At 38.1% G+C, this 19207-nt stretch overlaps 1 protein-coding gene across 1 annotated transcript in view; it reads right to left on the bottom strand.

Moving 5' to 3' along the window:
- The window catches only part of LOC138746590 (uncharacterized), a 133601-nt gene that overhangs the window by 92631 nt on the left and 21763 nt on the right, over positions 1–19207 (bottom strand). The window contains exons 10-19 of the mRNA XM_069904881.1: positions 18048–18160; positions 13174–13382; positions 12079–12182; positions 9651–9769; positions 9378–9545; positions 8392–8600; positions 3362–3465; positions 2287–2414; positions 1970–2137; positions 414–622 (exon numbers count right to left, since the gene is read on the bottom strand). Of these exons, the coding sequence (XP_069760982.1) occupies positions 414–622; positions 1970–2137; positions 2287–2414; positions 3362–3465; positions 8392–8600; positions 9378–9545; positions 9651–9769; positions 12079–12182; positions 13174–13382; positions 18048–18160 (1531 nt within the window). The remainder of the gene's footprint in view (positions 1–413; positions 623–1969; positions 2138–2286; positions 2415–3361; positions 3466–8391; positions 8601–9377; positions 9546–9650; positions 9770–12078; positions 12183–13173; positions 13383–18047; positions 18161–19207) is intronic.

The following is a 19207-nucleotide window of genomic DNA, read 5'->3' as shown; positions in this document are numbered from 1 at the left end:
GAACAGAGAGGAGCTTAAAAGTGGGCCACGCATTTGCTGGCATCTGGCTGCAACTAAAATCAAGTCAAGGTTGTGGGAAGCACTTTTCAGTTCACTTTTTTTTTAACATTTTTTCTTGAGGATTAATTTCCTTGGCTGAAATTATTTTGAAGAGCAAGAGAAACCTCTATGAAAATTTACTTCCTCAATAGTTTAAATCCATAGTAAATTCAGATTACTTTAAAGCCCTTCTGTGAACAATTTAGGCATGTGCTGATCCAGTGTAAATCCAGTTCTTTTTTTCAAATGATCTTCAAATGTTTGTTTTTAAATGTTTATCCAACATGACTCAATCAGAAAGGTTTCAAGCCATGAACAACAAATGACATTTAGCACAAAAAAATGCTTTTTAATCTTATCAGAAGCATACTTACATTGCTTGGTAAGATTCACAGGTTATATTGGTGGGTATTGTGTCAAGCTCAGTTTGTTTAACACTGAAGAGCAGCAAATTTAATTTATTCTGAAACCAATCAATGTAGTCACTTGGTTTAAATATTGGAAAATATGGTCCCAGCAGGTCAAAGAAGATCTGCAGCATTAGATCCCTCACCACTGCATTCTGATTTGATGTTATGTCCACCTAAAATGAAAGAAATTATTATTGGAATTAAAGACACATCCTGCACGAGACCCTCTACTAAATTTTAAATAAAAATATATCAGCTCAAATTACGTACACTCGAGCCTTAACCAGTTGAAAAACATTGAGGTAGCAGTTTGAGTGAATCCTTCAGCCAACAGACCCAATAACATGTTCTCACTCTGTCCCCTACTAAAGCTCCTGCACTACAATGTCCACCATGGATATACTGGAGAGCGTTACAGCAAGATGGATTGCTGAAGGAGTCTGTCCAAAATCTTTAGCTGCCTCCAGCAATTCAGCTTACCGGCATCCTTCACTAATGACATCCAAGGCAATTGCTCATCAGGCCAATCAGGAAGAGGTGATAAAGGTGGCTTTGCTTTTATTTTTAATAATCATTTAATAAACATTTAATAAATTGAGAATATTTACACTAAACTATAGTTGCAAAAAAGATTTTGTAAAATTGAACAATAAAACTGGTCTTGATTGAGAACATTTGACAGCTGGTTCAGTGGCACAGAAGATGGGTACCCAGAGACATAATTACAATTTTTAATTTAGACATACAGTACAGATACAGGCTTTTCTGGCCAATGAGCCTGTGTGGCCCAAATACCCCAATTATCCTACAACTCCCATTCGTTTTGAAGGGTGGGAGGAAACTGGAGCACCTGGAGGAACCCAAGCAGACATGGGGAGAATGTATAATCTCGTTACAACAGTGCCGGATTCGAACCAGGGTCGCTGGCATTGTAATGGCATTGCATGAATTGCTACACTGACCATGCAACCCAAACTTATCCTTGGAACTTAACCTAAAGAGAGGGAGCATTATTGCTCAGTAACCATCAATAGTGTTACATGGAGAATAAATTGTAGGTTAAGAGTAGCAAAGCTAATCTTTACTGTGCCCATTCTTCTGTTAGTTAAAACCACAAACGGAGTAAAATTGGTCCTGTTGACTTTACAAAGCAGGAAATGGTGAATTGCCTGGATTTTTATACATCCTGCCTGTATTGTTTTTAATAGGAAGTCAGATGGATGTTTAGCCAGCAATGGATTCACTACCAGTTATTTTGTGCCTTCAGTGAAGTTGAATTTTGCTTCAAAGTTTAATCCACACTAACAATGTAACCATAAAATAATTTAGCAATTATTATGTGTGAGAGACCGTAGCATTTTGAAACAGTGCAACAACGTCCATCTTCACTGCTCCGAAAATAGGCAGGTTCCATATAGGTAGAAGCTCTGGTCGTCCTGAGCACTCCCTTAAGTGGTAAAAAGTTAAAATTAATGCTACATTCGCTGAATCGTCCAAAGACAAAAGAAAGTTCATCTCACCACTTGTGCATCGAGATTAAAATAGTTTATGTAGTTGACCAAGTCGCTGAAATTTCTGTTTCTGAAATCATTAAGGATCTTGCTGATTTTGTCTGTATTATTTAACACATCAAGACTCACAGTCAATTCGGACAGTTGCTTTGCGCTGAAGAGATCCAAGATTTCAAACTAAAGAAATCAAGCAGTGCACAAATTAAAATGCAATTATATTTCAAAACCACAAAAAGAGCATAAAATATATTGCTTATAAATAAGATCAGAAATTTCTGTCTGGATCATTTGTATAAAAAAAGGTGCCATAGTATCAATAAACTTACAGCAGAGAAGTTCTTATTGAGATCGATGAGCTCATTGAAATTTAACTGTGAGATGAATCTAAAAAAGTTTTTGATTGTCCATTCACGGATTCCATTAGAGTTTCCAGCACATCCAATTCCCAGAGACCCTGAACAAAAAAAAAATATTTATGGTTTTGTCCCCAAATTATTCATAAATTGAAAATATACGTCATCTTGTTTTACCGCACATTTTTCTACAATTTACCAATAAGTGTTTCAAGTTCCAAATGCCTCATATTGTGGAGATTGAAACACTGCTATCTGAGCCCAGGAGTATGCTCTGAGTATCTTGATATACCTGATCGTTCCCAAATTAGAATAGATAAGATCAGCACTCTGTCAAATATATCTGAAAGGAATTTATTTTCCATTCCCTCTTCTGTAGCAGGTGGCACACAGGCAAAGCATTCCCAAAGTTCTCAGACTTTAAAAGTCTGATCAATTTTTGGCTCACTGAATCCTGCTTCCTGAAGCTCAGTCCTACCCCATGGTAGTCTCACATTTGAAAGAAGAGTAGAGCTGAAAGTTTCTGACTCCCCACTAAAAGAATTTCCCATGGTGCAATGGTCCCTTTTAGTTGACCCTTCGCCCTTCTCAAAGCAACAGTGTTGGTTGCTTTGTGTTGGGGTTACCAAACTGTCTGGCCAACGCTATTTGGCATGGAAGACCCAAGAGAGTCCCAGTTACATTGCAGTTTTTGTGTGGACCCAATTGTGTTAATTATTTCCTGGAAATCCTGGATATACTGCTTTAAACAAAGACTTGAAATGTCAGACCCTTGCTGCCTATAGCATTTAGGAAATCAGTGGTTTTCAGCTGTGGTAATGATGATCACCTTTTATGTCTTCTCACACAGTGAAAGTAAGAAATAAACCTTCACAGCCCTCGGGGGGCAGAATTTTAATGTATTTTTTTCCATCATTTTATTTTGCACAACAATATATCAATAGAACTCTCCATGTAACTTACAAAACTGAATTAAATAGAATGTTCTCAAGAGATGGTTTGATTCATTAAACATCTAATTAGCAAAATTTAAAAGTCAATGCATTACCTGAGAAATCTTGTTGGAACTTCAGGATGCGTTTACTGAAAATGTGGATCTCGTTTTGCTGTGACAGCGAAAGGTTTAGGTATAAATTATCCAGCCCTTTCATTCTGTGGAGAGTTTTTTTAAAAAGTAGCATGAATCAAAGTTCCACATTCAATCATTTTGAATCAGCTCCTCTATCACTGATTTTATAGACTGTACAGGATGGAGTTTCAAATAAAATAAACAAAAGAAGTTCGTTTAAATCCGTGTTGCCAAACCTTTCTGGTTGTGGGGACATGCAGGAATATATTTAGAGGAGTCACAGGCTTAGACAATATTAAACCCGGCAGTTTTCAATCAGTTACACTACAAAAAATCTACCTCCAGTGCAATTTATTGTTAGAGACTATGTTCTAGTGGGCCACTTAAAAAGGGGCAACAGTTGGCCGGCCCACAGGCTGTAGTTTGGCTACCCCTGATTTAAATAGTTGAAACATATTGAATGTTCGTTTGTCTAACTAATGCTCAACCTTCACGAGGTTGCACTGGTACAGGCTTGACCCTGCCATCCTTTTCAGTGGAGTGAAATGGCTATGGGGAAGGGAGAGGTATATTTCAGGTAACTGCCTTTTTTTTATACAATTGTGTTAATTTGAATGTTTTTAATTGTTAAGTATTTTATTGTGTGAATTTAGTCTACCCTTGGCTTTCATCCTGTCAAGCAAAGCATAAAAGGATGTTCAATGCAAATAAGATTCAAATATTTTCAAAAGCTAATGCATGACAGCCAGTTTATTTTAAGGAAATGGATGAACCAGGTGGTAAAGCATTTCTGGAAATTTATGGTTAGTCCCAGCCTTACCAATCAGAGGAGGAGCTGATTTTATTCATGAACTTCTCGAAGCATCTACTCATGGGAAGAACAGGTTTAAAGGGCAGACAAGAGGCAGGAGTTGGTGGCTTCAAGCACTCGGTAAGTTTCTGGTCCTGAATATATTCTCCTGTACCAAGTGCTTAATAGAACGTATAAGGATTCAACATAAATATGGAGAACATAAAAATTGTATCCATGCTTTTGTACACTGTGCTTCTAGATAGAAAAAACAGTTCATTTATTCCCTTTCAGCCAGCCCTGGCACTCATGTCATCTATATTTGGACATAAATGATTACTGCAAGAAAGATTAGAAAGAACATTAAGTGCCAAGAGAATACCTGAAGAGAAAGACCCCAAGAGCTCTCCCTTGATGCCTGGAGACCTACAAAACATCAGGAGTACTTTCTTCTGACTGTCGCAATGTCCTACCTTTGAGATTTACATTGAAATGCATCACATTTGAAGATAGTGACTTTATCATAATTATTTTTAAACCTTTTGACATTTCTGACATATTTGCTCCAAAACGCAGATGAAATATTTGTTCATATAAGTGAGCAGTATAAAAACACTCAAGTCATCATGTAGACCAAAGTTTATTTCTCGATGGATAAACTGGAATAAGCTTGAACTGATTATTGCATTCCTCAAAATTACCTCTGCCAATCTTTCAAATTAGAATTTCAATGATCTCTATCAGAATTAAGGCTGTGTAGGTCGTGGATCAACAAAGAATATTACAGTTTTACTGATTTAATTAACTTCGATGGGATAAAAGGCCAACGAGATTTAGCAAAGGTGAGTTCGACATAAATGTAAATGAACTTAATTTATAACAACAACTTCAAAGTGCTTTACTCACGGAAGTTCACTACATTTATTTTAAATGCCGACACTGTCAATTAACCCTGTATGTAGATTGTGCACTCACGTTGCCTGATAAGATTCACACAAGATATTAATGGGTATAATCCCCAGCAATTTATAGTTGATACTTTGCAGCAGCTGTAATTTGTACTGGAACCACTCAGCATAATTTTTATCATTAAATCTGGTAAAATGGGATCTGAACAAAGATCCCAGTCAACATTGCATTTCTTTTTTTTTTATATTTTATTTAAAATATTAAAATCATGATACATATAAGCAAATAATACATATGATCAATAAAGAATACATGGTATACATAAACACAATACACCCCTCCTACCCACCCTCCCCCAATTCCATCCCTCCCCTACCCTACCCTCCCATACCCATTCCCCCAAATCTCTCTTACTCAACTAACCTAAACCCCAAAAGAGTAAAAGAAGAAAGAAAGAAGATATAAACCACAATTACATAATTAATTACCATGGATCAGAGAAACACCACTACAACACGGCCAGAGAATTCAAAATGTTAAACCCATACAGTCCAAATAAAGGCTCAAATTTTCCGATATAAAAAAATCACACAAGTTATGTGTTTTTTTTTACAATGGAATACAAGATCTCACTTCCATATGCCATCTATGTAAATTCAAATCAGTCTCATTTTTTTCAAGTAATCACTAAACTTTTTCTCACTACAACCAATGCTAGTATCAAAAATGCAATTTGAAGCCTAGTTAATCTCAATTCTAAACTCAACTTTTTAATATTACCTCACAAAAATACTGATGGATCCAATGGAAATTTAACTTTAAAAATACCTTCTAAAAATTCTTTAAGTCACATCCAAAAATGTTTTACCGTATCACATAGCCAAGTGGAATGTAAAAAAGAGCCTACTTCCTTTCGACATCTAAAACAAATCTGAAGTAATTAAATTATATCTCTTTAATTTTTCTGGAGTTAAATATAATTGACATATAAAATTATAGTGAACTAATCTATATCTCACATTAACAATTTTAGTCATACTAACTTTACATGAGTTCCTCCAATCATCTTGATTAATTGTTATCCCCAAATCTTTTTGCCACTATAATCTAGATTTTTGCAAATCTAATTTAGGCATTTTATTCTGTAATAACAAATATATTTCAGATAAAAATCTTTTCTTCCCACTTTCTGTAAGTAAAATTTAAAACTGAGATGGTCTTGGCAGCCTTAAAATATTTCCAAAATTATCCAACAATAAAGCTCTAACTTGATAATAACGAAGAAGAGTATTTGATGGTATTTCATATTTTTCTTTCATTCTTTGAAAATAAATAAAATAACCCGCTTCATAACAATCTTGTACAAGTTTAATCCCCTTTTAATCCAATAATTTCAAAAACTGATTATTAAACGTAAAAGGAAAAGGTTTATTCTGATATAAAGGTGTCCTAATTGGAATTTTCCCTTGTGAACCTATTTCTTCATTTATCATATTCCATAATTCCATTAAATGTATCAAAATAGGTGAATTATGTTTACATAATAACTTGGAATTCCATTTATAAATAAACTGATACATCTTCTCTCCAATTTGAGTTAATTCATACCAATGATTTTTTCCAAATCAAACATTCTATTAATAAATTTTAATTTTCATCTTAATACAATTAACTCTGCCTATTAATGTTATCAGTAAACATTTCCATCAATTCAAGTCATTTTTAATTTTCTGAAAGGTAAATAATTTAATTTATACAAATGATTAAAATCTCTATCTACTTTAATACCCAAGTATTTAATTTGATCTGACCAATTAAATTAAACAATATATTTACCAAGGTCCAGACCTGATTTATTACATGAAGGAGAAAAAAAATTGTATGTTTTAAAAGTTATTTAACACGGCCATTTTAAAAATAAAAGAAGTTGAAGAACATGTTTTCTGAACTAGCCTTGGAACCCAGTGTAACGTGACTGATTGCACTCAGAGACAAGTGAGGAGTTCAAACACACTTTTAATAGCTTACCATAAATGTCCGGTAGTCCTCAGGTGAATCTGAGGTAAGGTGGGAAAACCAGGGTTTATACTGGGGTAAGTGAGATTAAAACTGTCTGAAAAAACTCAAGGTATTTGATGGACAAACTTAAGATCGTCCACCATGAACACTTCATGGGAAGTAGTTCAGAGGTGGAATGGAGTTTGTGATATTTAAGGGAAGGTCTGGAAATTAGTTTCCCATACTTTTAAGCATTATAAACAAGATTGGCTTTCAGTTTGGGGAGAAATTCTACATATGAGACCCCAAGGCCATGGCAATGAATTCTAATAGATTGGTAGGGAGGGGGCTTTAACTGAGGTCAGATCTTTGGTCCATGGGAGACGGAATCTGAGGTAAGTTTGTCTGTGGTGAGGAGGAAGTGAAGTCTGCTGGGGGAAACTCAAGGGTGCTACTCATTTTGAATAACTGAGGCTTCTGTAAAAGGATTCACCTGCTCTCAGAGGTTATTCTCCCCTCCTCCCAGCTCCCAGGTGCTCAAAGCCTGAACAGGACCATCAGGAAAACCAGCAAAAAAAAAAAATTAGAAACTAGAGAAAATCAGGTCAGGCAGAATCCATTAAGAGAAGTTGTTGGTCAATGTTTTGGGTTGGAACCCTTTCTCATCTGCTACATTACTGGCTTCTGGTCTGGGGGAGGGTCTTTTCATTTAACTCATCACTATACTCAATCGCTTATGCTTCCTCATGTTAGCATTCCTCCCCTTCGAGTTTTGATTCACATGTGCCAATGGTGACTTAGTCAATTGCATTCTCCAGTCCTGCAAATTCTATTTTCTAGTCCAAGTGCAGAGCCTGACTCACAAAATTCCCTGCTCATGTGCAATCGTGACAAAGTGTGATACTCATGGAGACTTTTGGACATAACATTAAACCAAACCCGGCTTGGGTCTTAAACGAGGGGACAAAAAAATTCTGGTTTCTTGGTTTTATTAGCACTAATGGTGCTTCCACAGAATAACCAGTCAGAAGTGACATGAACATAGTACAAGTATCAATACTAGAAAAGAAACATTTAAAGGTTTTGCTGAGTGAGATGGATGAGAAAAAGCAAGTGTTATAGAAACACCAGAGTGAACTAGTTGGGCCAATAGTCTTTTGCTGCATTTTCTTTATACTGCAATTTTGTAAAACAAAAATGATGAACATTCTCCTGGGAGGCTTCCCAGAATGAAGATACCATGAGCTCACTGATAAAAGCTTGCTCCACCTTAACCAATCGCTTCAGTGAAACATGAATGCTATATACTCACATGGCTTGGTATCCTTCACATGATATGTTGGTGGGTATCATGGCCAGCTCTTTTTCAGTCACACTGGGCAACAGCAAAAATAATCTTTCCTGAAACCATTCAGCATAGTCGGAGGCATTAAACGATGAAAAGAAGGGTTTCAACAGCTGCATGACCTTCCTTAGCATCAGGTCCCTCCCTGTGGTGTTTTCAAAAGCTGTAATATTCATCTGGAATGAAAGGAGAGGCAACTTCGAGTGGTCTACGGGAAGATTTTTTGATAAAAATAAAACAAAAGAAGAAGCATTCATCCTGATTAGAGTTTTTGTTTGTTTCTCCAACTTGAGAAGACACACAAGTGTTAAAGGAGGTTATTTCACCAATAATGATGAACTTTCATCATTATTGGTGAAAATCACTGAACCCATATAAAATGGCCATCAATCACAGGAAAGGTGAGAGTAGTGCACTCCTCAGGACAGGAAGCTCCTTTCCCCACTTCCTGCTTTATCCCAGCCATCAACAACTTGCATTATCTTAGACGCTGTCATTATTATACGTGCATATTCATGAATATCCTGAGGAAATAAACAATGAAAATGTTTCTGGTTTGAACTCTAACATCTTTTCTTTGTGGTCACTAAGCAGAAGTCACCATTATGCAATTTTAATCCTCTCTTGAACAGCCCTTGATAATTATTTCAATCCGTTGATTAAGATGGAAAATATTAATGAGTAAACAGAAATTGTTTAAAAGTCGTGATTGAAAAGTATTAGAGATGTAGTGATGGAGTGGGGGGGGAGTCTGAAACAGAGTGTGTGGCATCTGGGGAATGTTGCATCTTGGGTAGATTCAAGATGGAGGCCTCCACATGAGGTCTAATCGGTGTGTGTTCTGGCTTAGTGCTGTTTCCTTTAGTTAATAAATCTAATTATTTAAAAAGAACCCAAGTTTGTTTATTTTAATAAAAGAAACATCACAAGAGACAAAAGGCAAGAGATCTTACCATATACGTATCGTAATTAAATTGGATGAAATAGGCAAGGAGGTTGCTGAAATTTAGGTCCTTAAGTTTATCAACAATTTGTCCAATCTTGTCTGCATTAAACCATGCTTCAGAGCTCACAGTCAATTCAGCAAGTAGTTCAGGAGTGAGGAGGTCCAACACTTCAAACTAACAAAATAAAATGTTGCTTGTTAAGACAAAAATTTTGTTTCTTTTCCAATTGAAGATCAAGCGACAGTCAGGATAAACAACAGTGTCATTTCTATAACTTACTCCAGAAAAGTTCTTGTTCAGAGCCAAGAGGTCATTTAATTTCACGCCTTTCAATGAATTTATAAAGTTGTTTTTTATCCATTCACGGCTTCCAGTCATATTGCTTGAGCATGCAGTACCTGGAAAGCCAAGAGCGGCAAGGTCAAAAATTACAAGCACAAAGCACAGGAGGCCAAGACTTGAAATAACTGAGAAAAAAATTGCATGTGTTCATTATTTGAGATGGTTTTTAACAGAGCTCCCGCATCACAGTAGGTTATTTGGCTGCTTCCAACTGCATTACACGATGCTTGTGCTGCAATCATCTCCAGAAGAGAACATTACAGTGGGTTCATATTTAACAACACTCATTTGAGTGGTATCATTATTGGTGTTAATCTCGACTCTGGAACATCATTAAGGTGTAATGACAAAACAGGAGCCATTAGTGATGGTTTGTGCCTGTGAAGCAGCTGCCATGGTAAAACTGCTCCTGGAGTGGAGCCAAGTCTGTAATATGGAGATGAGAGGGAGAAGAGTATGGAGAATGGAGAATAAAACAGGATTAGTGCACAAATAATGTGAATCGGTGATGGATGGTTGTCAAGACTTCATTGGCCAAACAACCTGTGTGAACACTGTGTAGATATAATACAGAATCACACATGAACAGGCTGTTCTAAAGTTCTGAACAAAATTAGACTTTAAAAAAAAATTTAGAATACAGCCCTCAAGCCTGTACCACCCAAATGTACCAATTAACCTACAAACCCCTTATGTTTTTAAGAGGTTGGGAGGAAACCAAAGCATCCGGAGGAGACACACACAAGTTCAAAGATTCCTTTTATTCTCATGTAATACAAAATCACGTGGAGAAAAAGCAAACTCCTTACAGACAATGACATCAATAATGTTACTGATGTATTACTGGCATTTGAGAAAATGCTGGGGGTCCATTGCCCAGAATATAACAAAATTGGGCAGAGTCAACGTGGATTTCTGAAAGGGAAATCTGTTGGAAGCTATCGAACTTGTGATTTACAGAATAGATCAGGGTGATGTGGTGTATTTGGATTTTCAGAAAGCTTTTGATAAAGAGCCACATGGGGATTATTAAACAAATTTTGAGTGCATGATAATATGGATAGTATATTCTTGTTGGTTGAGGATTGAGTAACAAAAAAAAACAGGTTGTAGAAATAAAATGGGCATTTTGATGGGAGGCTATGACTCCCATCAAAGTGAAGAGCTGGAGGGATTGTTGCTGAATTCCTAGCTGTTCACTAATTTCCCTTAACGATCAGTATGAGCGAATCAGCAAAATGCATCCAAGTAAATTGATGATACAAAGTGAGGTGGCAGCGTGTGCTGCAAGAAGAGTATAGATGGATTCAATGAATGGGGAAATACATGGTGAGTATAATATTAAATATCAGAATGATGAGTGAGTTAAGAGGGACATGGGTGTAACTGCACTTGCAGGTACTACAAGAAATTAGGAAGGCAAACGTTGACAATTATTGAGTAGTTATGATTTGAGTAGAAGACTAAAAACGTCTTGCTCCAATTATATAAAGAACCCAAGTGAGTGAATCTGAAGCAAAATAAAACTAAAGGAACTCAAGGGTTGAGCAGCATTTTTGGGGTAGAGGAATTGTCAACATTTTTGGATGGAAACACGTCCACATCAAGACTATTCCTAGAGATTGAGGTAGCCAATAGATCGAGGAGAGGATAGGAGGGGTGAGATAGAGGCCGGCAGGGGCCTGGTGAAGCAGGGAGGGATGAAGCATAATGGATTGCTGGAACTGGGTGGGAAGGGTAAGGCTAGAGTTGGGAGACAATTTGATAGAGAGGGAAAAGATCAACCTGGTGAGCTAGGGAAGGATGAAGGTGGAGACAGTTGTCTGGGTGAAGGATAAAATAGGTCTGGTCTCCTGACCTGAAAAAGGATATAACACAGGGCTCACGCTGAAGTTTCCTAGATGGCAGGTTTGTTGTACAAGGTGCCACGCCAGACCCTCTTGTTTGGAAGAATTCAAAGCAATTTTATAGAAGTGTGCAAAATTCTTACTTGGCTTGACAAAGTAGTTGTGGAATTAATTAATATTTCCCCTGAGTGGGGTAGCTGGAAGTGGATGTCACAGTCTCAGATGAAGGGGTCAGTCATTCCAATCAGAAATGGAAACTTCTTCACCCATGGGATGTGAATCTTTTGAATAATATGTCTGATGCTCAGTATATTCAAGATCAATTGATGTTTTGATCTGAAGGGAATCGAAGGATATAATGGAGGAAATTGGCACTGAGGTCAAAGATAAACCATGATTTTATTGGATATTGAAGCAGATGCCCTCCTACTGCATTTACTAGTTATGCTCTTACATTGAATATAAACATTTCTCAAATTAAATTAAAGCTGTAAAATAAATTAATGTGCACACATTACCTGATGAATTGAGTTGTAGGAGCATAATGTTTTTACCAAATTTGAAGAGTTGTGAAAACTGTGAGTCCAATAGATTTGGGAACACAGAATCAAATCCTTTCACTCTGTAGAGAAAATAGCAAATGAATATTTTAATTATTCCATACCAATAACATGGACTTGAACTCGTGAATTTTGGCTTCACTCCATATTTATTTGATTGAGTACATTTGGAAGGATGTGTGCAGTTTCTGACGGGAAACATGGAAATTTTGTTTTATTGCATGCGTTGAAGAAAATCTTCCTAAACCAGCAGTTCTGCTGTTCAAAGTGTCATGGCTATGAGAGGTACAGAGTTCTGGAGCACGAGGCAAAGAGCCCCAACACATGAATCACGCAGGCATCCAAACCATGCAGGAAACAAGAGCAATTCAGCCTTGAACAGAGTCCAGCTCTGGGAATCCGGGGACAGCAGATATGAAGGCAGGGATCAGGGAGAGAACCAAACAGGTCTCCTCTCAACAATTGCAGCTGCATTGCTACCATTGGAACTCAGATCCCAGGGTGATCCCTGTGGTGGGCTACCGAACAGAAGCAAACCCACAAAACATAAAGTCTGTTCAACAGGCTTTATTCAACATAAACTTCCACAGAGCTGGCTGTGAGGAGTGCTGTTGCAAGCTCTGAGACCGTCTTTGAAGGGCCAGATCTGGTTTATATCCCAGAAGGTGATTGACAGCCGACCGGGCGGGGCTTGGTCCATTCAGTTCGGCTGATTGACAGCCAGCCAGGTGTTGCCTTGTCCCCGTGTGCTTCTGCAGGTTCAGAGGTCGCCCCCTGCAGTAGGTCATTGGGGTACCACCACAATCCCAACCCATGTCTCATCCTTGGGGCAAGTGGCAGCAATTCTGAGTTTGAAGTTTAATTGAAACAAAATAACAATGTGACAGAAAACTGGAAAGAGCTGGCAGTAAATATCTTGGTTTTTATTTTAAAATAAGAAACCTGTTTTCATGCAGATGATGTCCCATTGAAAATTTCTTGTCAATCAGAGGCCAAAAATCAGTCTTTTGGTGAGAGAGGCCTCAGTAAACTACAACAAATGTTCTTACTCACATGGCCTGATAAGATTCACATGTGATGTTGGTGGGTATGCTAGCAAGCTCGACATCTGTAATAGCAGGAAGCAGTGGAGGGAGTTGCCTCTGAAACCAGTTGGAGAAGTTAGTTGGGGTAAACACTGGAAACAAGGGCTTCAGTGTCCCAAATATGCTGCTGAGTAGCGTGTCCCTTATCGTCTCGTTTTGAATGACAGTTGTACTGATCTGAAACACAAAGGAAAATACATGAAAAGTAACGTGTGCTTCTGTTTGCTCTTAGTTTACCTCAGATTACAATTGTATTTAAACAGAATGTGTTCATGAGGCTACCGTGATACATTGACATGTGAAACGGCAATGAAACAAAACTTCCCTGTCTGATCGTCTTCTCCATCTGAAATTGTTTTTTTTTGTAATTCTTTATTTATCACACTATGAACCATACCAACCAATATATTTACAGATGCATCTCTTTAAATATTCACAGCGACATTTTCTTTTTTTTCTCCCTTCCCACCCCCCCCTCCAAAAACAGTAAATATTGAACATATAAAATACAATAAAACAATATCTTTATCCAAAAGGAATACAAACAAAAAAGACGTATCATCTACCTATACACATTAAATCTGATCGTGTTTATCTTCTTATCATTTTAGGTGGTGGTGGTCCGAGGCCTGCTCTTTCAGTTATGTTCCATATACGATTCCCAGGTTTTTTCAAACATTGTAACTTTGTCTTTTAAATTATATGTGATTTTTTTTTCCCAATGGGATACACTTAAACTTGGTTATATATTCCATTAATGTTTATAGTGATATAGTCCAACGTGGCCAACTTGTATCTTTATTTTCACTTCTTTTCCGCCTCTTCACCACCTCCATCCCCTTTTTTTCCCATTAATGTTTTTTAAGTTTTCCTTTTTAATCTCAATATATGACAACGCACTTAAGACATGAAATACCCCAACAATCCACACAAGTAATAACCCTTTAACCCAAAATGAACCTCCCCTCCTTGGATTGCCCCTTGTCCCTTGACGGCAACCACAACTCCCCTTTCCATTTGCTTTGTGAACTTACTTACTCGCAAGCGTCAACCGATTTTGCAGTGACAATTATTCTCCCACCCCCCCCAGAGAACACTATTTTCCTATACATATAACAAAGCTCTCTTTTTTTCCCCTTCTCTTATCCATCTTTAAATCTTTATAAATACATTATCTTTACTTTATATTTTTACATATTTTGTATATTTTCTTGCCAGTCTTCCTTCTTGTCACTCCTCCTCCTCTCTTCTCCTGTCCTGCAAATGCTCAGCAAATTTTTGGGCTTTCTTTGGATCGGAGAATAGTCTATTCCGTTCCCCAGGAATAAATACTTTGAGTACTGCTGGATGTCTTAATATAAAGTTATAACCTTTCTTCCATAAGATTGTTTTCGCCGTGTTGAATTCCTTCCTCTTCTTTAAAAGTTTGAAGCTTATGTCCGGGTAAAAAAATATTTTTTGTCCCTTATATTCCAATGGCTTATTGACTTCTCTTACCTTCTTTCTTGCCTGCTCCAGTATGTTTTTTCTTGTCGTATATCTTAGAAGTTTTACCAATATGGATCTCGGTTTTTGATGTGGTGGCAGTTTCGGTACTAGTGCTCTATGTGCCCTTTCGATTTTTATTTCTTCATGTGAATCTGTCGTTCCCAGCACCTTCGGGATCCATCCTTTTATAAATTCCTTCATATCTGACGCTTTTTGCCTTCTTTCAGGCCCACTATTTTTATGTTGTTTCGCCTACTGTAGTTTTCCAATACGTCTATTTTTTGTGTCAATAAATCTTGTGTCTCTTTAATTTTTTTTCGCTCTCTTCCAACTTCCCTCTTAAATCATTTATCTCCATTTCTACAGCAGCTTCTCGTTCCTCCACATTTTCTACTCTTTTCCTTATTTCAGTCATGACCAACTCTAAGTTTTGCATTCTGTCTTCAGCTCTTTTAATTTTTCTTTTGATTGAACTAAATTCTAATGATCGCCATTCTTTTAATGACCTCATTTGTTCTTCAAAAAAGGCTCTATCTAAATTTTGTCCTTCTATTTTACCTTCTTCTTTCCTTTGAAATTCTTGGTCTTTTTCCTCCTCTTCTTCTATGTCTGTATCTATGTCTGTGTCATCTTCTCTTTTCTGTATCTGTGTATCTTCATCCTTCTCTGGTGAGCTGCTTCTGTATCCTTGCTGGGCCTCCAGCTGCTGTGTCTCCTGCTGTTGGGCCTCCCGCTGCAGGTCGACCCACTGCTGGGCCTCCTGCCACAGGTCGTTCCCCTGCCAGTCGCCCCGTTGCCACTCACCCTCTTCCAGCCCTTCCTTCTCTTTCTCACCACTCTTCTTTCTTGCTTACTTCCCCCAGCCAAATGCCCCAATACTGGGCACCTCTCAGCTGACCGCTCAGTAGCTGGCCGCTCCTCAGCTGAGTCTCCCTCCCACCGGCGTTATCCTTTTCTTTTACTTGCACACTGTGCATGCGCAACTCTTCACACATGCACAGTTGCGCACCTCTTCTTGGCTCTGAGAGCCATTTTTGAAGTCCGCCGGTCGGGAGGACACCTCTCCTCTGGGGACTCACCAACATCGGAGATCGGGTACTCCTCTCCACGTTGGGTCTCTCTGCTCCAATGTGCAGATAAGACCTTCTTCTTTCTTCTCCAGTGATTTTCCTTCTTCCCTTTTCTCTGTTATTCTTACTTTCTCTCTTTTGGGTGCCATCTTCTGTCTCTTCTCTGTAACTTTATTTTTCTCTTCCTGTATTTTATGTTTATTGAGCTCTGTTTTTCCAAACTTTTTTTTTCTTTTCTCTGGAGAGGGCTGGTTCCACTCGACCAGCCATTACTCCATCACATGATTCCTTTCCCATCTGAAATTGTTGATATATCCATCTATCCCTATCTCCTGCCCCAATACTGTGCCGGGAAAAAAAAGCAAAGCAAAGAAACAGCTGATGTGCCAAATTTCTTCTGTCACCACTTGTCTATGATACTCAAAGAATGTGTTACCAACCAAGTGTAACGAACAGCAATAAACAATGAACAAAACAGTGGTTAATTTTAAAATACCAATTTTATTTCTTACTCAAACTATACTCTTAACTCTTAAACTAACACTAAATCTATCGCCAACTATGTACAGGTGTACTAGTTTGTAGGCAAGACTCAAACTGGGCGGTCTCTACAAAGCTTTCAAGATGCTGGCACCGGTCTCTCCAAGTGACCTTCACTGTTAGTCACAATCAAAATGAAGCACTTTGCTTCGCAAAAGACAGGTCAATCCAAAGGCCCAGTTATTCACAGAGCATGCTATATTCAGAATTCCACAGAATGCCTGGCCACAAGAGCTGCTTCAAAAAGCTGCTTTCTCTTCAGCAGTTGGAATGGTTCTCCCTTGAAAAATCACTACAAATGTATTGAATTCTGGAACAGACTGTGACAAGCCTTCCCTCAGTTCTTCCAATGTATCAAATTGTTGCTGGGCTGTAACTTGTGTGGTAATGGTACTTGTGTGAAATGTTAACAGTAACCACTCAGTTCCTCCTGTCTATACTATCCCTCACAGTAATAATCTCCGTTTACTAAAACGGGAGCTCGTAATAAATGAAACAGTCATTTACAGGAATTTATCAGCTATGAGCCAGGAGACAAATTAGGTTTCAGTGTGCAATGGCTACCATCAATTTCAATTTGCGCTCCAAAATGAGTTGCATCACCGTTCTGTAAAAGTCAAAGCAAATCAATGTGAAAAATTGCTAAAGGTTTATAGATTCCTTTATTAAATTAGAGAACAACACATAAATGTGCTGGAGAAATTCAGCAGGCCATGTAGCATCCACAGGAAGTAAAGGGCATCTACTGTTGTTTCGGGCCTAGATCGGTTCATCAGATATAAATAAAAGCAGGCAGGTGCCAGAATCAAAAGGTGGAGGGAGGAGGAGAGGAGGGAGAAAAGGGCACAGGCTAACAGATAAGAGGTCATTTTGTCATGCACATAAAGTACACACATTTGTACTCCTTTGTTTACCCTGTAAACAGGCACAAAGAGGTTCCACGAATTAAGTGCCACGATCAGGACAAAATAAAGAAGCAAAAGAGAGCCCCTACAGCAGTGGTTCTCAACCTTTTCCTTTCCACTCTCATCCCACTTTAAGTCATCCCTATGCCATCGATGCTCTGTGATTAGTAAGGGTTTGCTTAAGGTGGGATGTGAGTGGGAAGGGAAGGTTGAGAATCACTGCTCTAGACTCAATTGTTACTGAAATATTTTGCTTGAGAAAAATCGTCATTGGCCCACTTCCTTTGGCGCTATGAAACCATGCACATAACGAGTCAATGAGGTGCGATTCAAAGAGTGGTTTCCACCCACATACCACTTCCTTTGGAGCTGTGAGTAGAAAGAAAAAGGCTGAGAACCACTGCCCTACAGTGACACTGAGTTACCATGGATCCTGCTGCCTTCTCTGCTACCAGTGCTTCTGTCGACCTCATGATATCATTAGTGCGGCCATCTGGTCAGACCAGCGATGAACCCAAGCTGAAGGCTTGTCCTCCAGATCCAATTATGCCCTCCCCACAGATATGGTTAGGAAGGCATCGGCACCCAAGGACCTAGCTCATTATTGGCATCCTCACTGGTCCTGGCCCCAATACCTGGTCCCCAGATGTTGGTTATCTTGGCCTGGCGTGAGTCCTTTACCTGCCAAGCTCCATGTTGGACTGGTGCCGAGGTGCCCTACACTATAAGGCTCACTTCCAGTCTTTTTCTTCTTAGCAAAATTATTCCCCATTCCGATCCCACCCCACCCCCCACCTCCATCTCACCCAAGACTATATATAGAGAATCTTTGGACTTACTGGACGAGAAGTTGCGTTGGTAAGATTTTCAGAGTGCATGAAATCGCTGATGACTCCCCAATATTTCAGAAGCCAGTCTCTGGATTCACTAGTATTGGTGATGCAGTCCACGCCTACAGTTAAAAGGATTACATTAACACAGATATGAATTTTATCTGGCTCATTTAGAAGATATGTTCAGTAAAATGTACCTTCTACAATGGCCCAAACTTTTGTTAAACATCCTGTTATTTTTCCCACTTCATTTGTGAAAAGATATTGAATACCCTGATAAAATTCAAATTAAGGACTTTCTTTTCATTAAAAAAAAACAAGATTAAGCCAAATTCTCGACTTTATCTACTTTGGATTGCAATTTTTGCCTCCTTGCAATTTCCAAATAATTCAGGATGCTAATTCTTTCATTACAAAACTCTGCAAAATGTTCACATACAATATTTACGCAAACTCTTCAGCAACTGAATGACTGTTAAGTTGGCAGCTTTCTACTACATTGTAAATCAACTGAGGATTGTGCCATAATATAAGAGTTACACATTCCAGAAATATACAGAACAGTTGCTTGGATATATACTTCTTTTAGCTTCTTAATTAAATGTTGTTAAATAAACTGCATATTTATTTTTGTTTTACTCTACGTGTTAGGGTGGCACGGTGAGAGCAGCAGTTAGTGCAACGCTGTTACTAGTAACCTGGGTTTGAATCCTGCGCTGTCACTAAGGAGTTTGTATGTTCTCCCCGTGTCTGCATGGGTTTACTCCCACTCTTCAAAACATATGGGGGTTGTAGATCAATGGGGTCCAATTGGCGAGCACAGACTCGTGGGCCGAAAGGGCGAGATGTCTAACACTGTGCTTATTTTAGCTCTCTCTTTCATCTTTTAAAATGCACAGCTTTTATTGGACATCAGGTTTTATTCTAATGGAATTCCTGCTTAATTACAAACACGTGCATTATTTACTGAATATTGTAACTTTTTTGGTGGATGATTATTTTAAATTTTGAATACACCAAGAAAAATGAAAAAATCTTAGATTTCTTTGAACAATTGCCTAAAAATTTAACCTTGTAGCACTGCATCAATGGAAGTAAAACACTCCTTTTGGATTGTTTATGGAGAACTAAACCTTAAATATATTTATTAAAATTATTCTTTCTTA

The sequence above is a fragment of the Narcine bancroftii genome, chromosome 12 (genome assembly GCF_036971445.1).
Source record: "Narcine bancroftii isolate sNarBan1 chromosome 12, sNarBan1.hap1, whole genome shotgun sequence".
NCBI classification, from domain to species: Eukaryota; Metazoa; Chordata; class Chondrichthyes; order Torpediniformes; family Narcinidae; genus Narcine; species Narcine bancroftii.
Note: the sequence above shows the minus strand (reverse complement) of the source record. Positions and strands in the feature narration are given on the sequence as shown.